This window comes from Fulmarus glacialis, unplaced genomic scaffold (assembly GCF_000690835.1).
Source record: "Fulmarus glacialis isolate BGI_N327 unplaced genomic scaffold, ASM69083v1 scaffold17554, whole genome shotgun sequence".
In the NCBI taxonomy this organism is placed as follows: Eukaryota; Metazoa; Chordata; class Aves; order Procellariiformes; family Procellariidae; genus Fulmarus; species Fulmarus glacialis.
Window position 1 is genome coordinate 56,972 of NW_009210272.1, and position 5,313 is coordinate 62,284.

At 34.0% G+C, this 5,313-nt stretch overlaps 1 protein-coding gene across 1 annotated transcript in view; it reads right to left on the bottom strand.

Moving 5' to 3' along the window:
- Positions 1-4,480, bottom strand: part of LOC104076308 (rho GTPase-activating protein 5-like) — an 11,339-nt gene extending 6,859 nt beyond the window's left edge. Inside the window, exons 1-2 of the mRNA XM_009577128.1 lie at positions 4,354-4,480; positions 2,511-2,616 (exon numbers count right to left, since the gene is read on the bottom strand). Of these exons, the coding sequence (XP_009575423.1) occupies positions 2,511-2,616; positions 4,354-4,462 (215 nt within the window). The 5' untranslated portion in view covers positions 4,463-4,480. The remainder of the gene's footprint in view (positions 1-2,510; positions 2,617-4,353) is intronic.
- Positions 4,481-5,313: the final 833 nt, after the last annotated feature.

Here is a 5,313-nt window from a genome sequence, read left to right on the forward strand (position 1 = left end):
GGGTAAAAGTGAGAAAACTCATGGGTTGAGATAAAGACAGTTTAATAATTGAAATAAAGTAAAATAGTAATAATAATAATAGTAAAATAGTAATAGTAATAATAACAACACTATATACAAAGCAAGTGATGCACAATGCAATTGCTCACCACCCGCCGACCGATGCCCAGCCAGTCCCCAAGCAGCAACTGCTGCCCCCTGGCCAACTCCCCCAGTTTATATATTGAGCATGACGTCATATGGTATGGAATACACCCTTGGCCAGTTGGGTCAGCTGTCCTGGCTATGCTCCCTCCCAGCTTCTTGTGCACCTGACTTAGTGTAAACACTACTTAGCAACAGCTAGAACATCAGTGTGTTATCAACATTATTCTCATCCTAAATCCAAAACACAGCACTATACCAGCTACTAGGAAGAAAATTAACTCTATCCCAGCCAAAACCAGGAGAACATGTTTTGTTTTCCTTCATATACATGCAAGCACATCTTGCAATTTGTAATATGTAAATGCATGTAATAATTACATCCATTGATAGGATTTTATCTATTTTAGGGCTGAATTTGTATTTGGCAAGATTGCAATGGAAAAAATTGATCCATTTCCCTGCAAAGAAAAATGTTTAACTTTATAAAGCTTTAGCAAGTCGTATTTATGTTGGAGAGAAATGTAAAAGTAGGTTCCTAAATTCTAAAGTTTCTCATATATTCAGTGGAAAGAGAAGACTCCTTCCAAACTGCAATAGAGAGCGCCTACATTCTCTCTGTTGACTAAATAGGGAAGTTAAAAGGTCTCATTTCTGCTCCCATATTACATGCCGAGTTAGATCGTTACAAATGCTTGCAAAAACACAAACACACACACTAGTCTGGAACAATTTAACAACTTAAATGCATGAAAAGCTTATTGGTGTATATATACAAAATTGTCTGGCCTCAGAGCACCATTGTAGAGAAGGACCTGAAAGTCCTGGTGGACAACAAATTGAACATAAGCCAGCAACGTGCCCCCGTGGCAAATGTGGCCAACGGCATCCGAGGTCGCATTAAGAGTGCTGTCAGCAGGTCTAGGGAGGTGATCTTTCCCCTCTACTCAGCACTGCAAAGGCCACGTCTAGAGTATGGGCTCCAGCTCTGGGCTCTCCAGCACAACAGACACACGGACATAATGGAGCGAGCCCAGTGAAGGGACAAAAAGATCATTAAGAGACTGAGAATCTCTCAAATGAGGAAAGGCTGAGAAAGTTGGGACTGCTTAGCCTGGAAAAAACTCAGGGGAAGTCTTATCATTGGTTGTAAATACCTGATACGAGGGTCTAAAGAAAATGGATTGAGATACCTCTGAGTGGTGTTCAGTGACAGGACAAAAAGCAACAGGCACAAACAAACACAGGAAATTCTGTCTGAGCATAAGAAAACATTCTTTTACTATGAGGGTGACTGAGCACTAGCACAGGTTGCCCAGAGTGATTGTGGAGTCTCCCTCCTTGGAGATACCGAAAACCCAATTGGACACAGTCCTGGGTTCTAGTTGACTCTGCCGAAGTAACAGGGTTGGACTAAACAATCTCCAAAGGTCCCTTACAACCTCAACAATTCTGTGATTCTGTCTAAAAATGCAGAAAAAAATATCACAAGCTAATCTTTAAGTGACAGATTACTGGATTACAAAATTTTTTGTTAAAAAAAAAAAAGTTATTTTAGCTTTGGCAATGTTTATTCTTTGTTTTAATAATATTGTTAATCTGATTCAGTGGATTTCAGAGAATAATCCCATTTAGCTGAAAAAGAAACGAGGTCTTTTTCTTCCTGTTTTTTCATGACTGAATATTGTACATATGTACATAAAGGGTCAGATTATGAGGTAGTATACATCTACTAATATCAGATTATTTTAGTAAATAGAGAAATAATTTTTAAAGAGGAAACCATTAAATTTCCATGCAAGAGGCAAGATTTAGGAAGCAAGTGTAACCAATTTACTGTTACTTATAGCTTTGTTCTACATTTTACTTATTCAGCAGGGTTTTGGGGTGCTACATTTTAGATTCTGATTGAAGCTAGTCCTGGTTTAAGGGGTGGGGAGTGGTTTTAGGCCAAATGACTTTCAGGTCCCTTAAAACCTATATTAGTCTATAATTTTAATAGCTACTTCCGGGGAGGGGGGCGGGGGCAGGGGGGAAGCAAAGGAAAAAAAAAAAAAACAAAAAAAAAGAGATCTGTAACTGTGGTGCATAGTTGTTCTTTCAAGCTTTTTTATTATGTACACCAATCATTCTTATAACTTTATAGCAGCGATGATGCCAGATATTTATACGTCAATAAAATCTGAGCACAGAATATACAAAACTTTTCTAATCAACCTAACTCCTAGTTTCATTTTCCACATTTATACTAACAGATGAGCAATGCAGCATGAAAGTTTCAATCCTAGTAGTCATTTCACTGTTACTAACACAATCTTTTTTGCAATTGTTACAACAAACAAAATTTTAGTAGAAAAATACTAAACCTGTTTAGATGTGTTATTACGTATTTGAAGACATCATAGTTCACTGGGTGGAATTTCTTCACAATTTCTTTTAACTCATGTAGCTGTTCTGTCTTATCCAGGATTTCTATAGAAACAAGCGACATTTTGTGACACATCTAGAAAGACATACTGAATAAAGTGTTGCTAAGTCTTTTTCTTAGTATAATGGTACACATAAGATACCCACAGAGAAATATCAAGTGAGAAAATATTTGATAAAATTCCGATCTGCATATACTATTGCATAGAATAACGTTCTTATTATAGAGGTAACTATCTAAACACAAAAATATTTTTCTGTATTTAAGCAGAATTATTTTTCTGTGTTTACCAGCAAAGAATCACATGATTAGCTCATTGTTGGCTTGTGACAGGGTTATTTCTTGTTAGATTTTCCTTTGCTTGCAAAATGTTATGACTTAGATATATCTATAAGATTTATTCCGACTGAAGTTTCATAAGGATTTGGGGGAAGGAAGACATTCACATGAACTTAGAATATCTTAAGCTTATCAGTTATTCAAATAATTTAAAAAATTATGAATGAGCTTGGTGCAGCTATTTTAAATACAGTGTTTAAAGGACAACAGGTATTTTCACAGGCCCAAGGGACATTATTTATGCTTCAAAGAGGAAATAAGCAACATGTAAGAAAGGACTATGGAATAAAATAACAATTTTAAAAAAAAAAAAAAAACAACAGCTAATGCTGCTGCTAAAACACTTGTGGAAAATAACACTAAAGTATTGTAGAACCATATATTCTGCAGAATATACTTCTATTCCATGATGATTTGTATCATAAAAAGGAATACAAGCTCACCTCTATTACTTGACTGCATTTCTAAAAAGAAATTTGATTTACCCTAGTACCGTAGAAATAACGTTAAATATGCTCCAATATATCCCAAATAGAAATTTAAAGCAGTACTAATGGCATTTTAAAACAGTAAGTCCACTTATATTCTAAGCTATTGCATGTTTTGACTGAAATTTAACTTATATACTTTTAAGAAAAAATAAAACCTAACTAATTACATTAAACAAGCAATTTGCCTGAAAAGTACAGCAGAAATACCACAAATAGGTATCTACAGATATTGTCCAAAAATACAAAATTTCTGATGGACTATATATTAATCAAGTCCAGGCCCAAGCCTTAGATTTACACTAGTATTTTCATGTTTTGAACAAAAAAGCATTAAGAATACTGTATGTCACAGTTGTATCCTGCAAAAATGTGTAGCGGTCTTTTCCTGAAACAGTTTGCTGCCGATAAAAGAAAGATAATCTTTAAAAAAAGGAACAATTTAGTCATTTCACTTAAAGTGTCTGAAAAATGTTTGTAAGGCAAAAAAAATTAAGCATTTCATCTTATAAGGATTTCAAAAAGAATTTGAAAAACATCTAAAAGAGAATTACCATAATATTCCATAGACGTGTCTGATTTCTAAAGCCTACTTTGAATGTAAGACTTTATGAATTCAAGGGTTTTTACCCCTGTTAACAACTGCAATACAGTTCCAAGAGCTTTCATCATATGCAGCACTAATACAGAATGGAAAAAAAGTAGATTTCTCCAATTAAATTTTCCAGGAAAAGGGGAAATAATAAGCCACAACTTACTTAGAAAAAATAACGTATTACGTTTATTTCATCATATAGTTGTTAATTTTAAAGAATATAAAAAAAATGTACATGTCTAAGCAATTTAAAAAATATTTCCATGCAGCTACTCCTTTCAACTTACAATGAAGTAAGAATGCAATAAAGGCAATCAATATAACATAATTAGATCAAGACAAGATTGTTCATTACTTACTTGATGTTTCTAACAACTCTTGATGCAAAGAGTAAGGAATTAATGGATCTGGCAGATCTGCAAAAAAAGCTTTAAGAGCCCCAGCCACTGCATTTACTGTTACTCCCATAGACTCTAGACTGATATTATGATCTGTAAAACAAAATTAAACAGCAGTGTAAGTAAAACCTACAGCTATCATTCCTCATAGTATTTTATGAAACAAGAATTTATTCGAAACACTGAAAATGAAAGTGTTGCCAAACATTTGTTAAAAAATGCACTGAAAGGTGAACCTATGGATAAGCTGCCATCACTTTGACCCACATGAAATCAAATATAAGAAAATCTGACAGTATAAGGAAACAGTAGAAAATCTAATTCTCCATGCAGACTTAAATGCTTTTCTATTTGCCATTGACTGGCTTCTGATTAATCAATTTTGCCCAATAGTAAGTTTTAAATTCTATTTCCCAAATTTTTTTTAAAAACTGGTACATGAATTTGCAGAATTCATGTGATTGTGTTCATGTGACCACATGAAGCCTTTTAAAAAAGGACGACAAACCATATCAGTCACCACACATGGACAAACCTAGTATTATACTCAGATTATCTGAAACAGCATAGTGAGGCATAAAAAAACTAGTACATTTATTTTCCTTATCATCTAGGAGGAATTTTACTATTTTTCACAGGCTCAGCTTCATGATTAATATCCAAGAACTTTTAAGAAGTGTTTTCATTTTGAAATATCAACTGAGATCATAAATTAAATGAGAAAAAGAAGGAAAAAAATAATGCTGACCCTCTCTTTTAACACATCAAAGTGAACAGCATAATCTACCAATCATATTCCAGTATATTCTAGCATGAGAAAGGTTGCGTTAGAAATTTATTATCAAGATTTAGTTGCTAATCCATATTATTCAAGAGAGCTTTCAACAAAATAAGTATCAAGTCGTACTACATTTGGGGGGG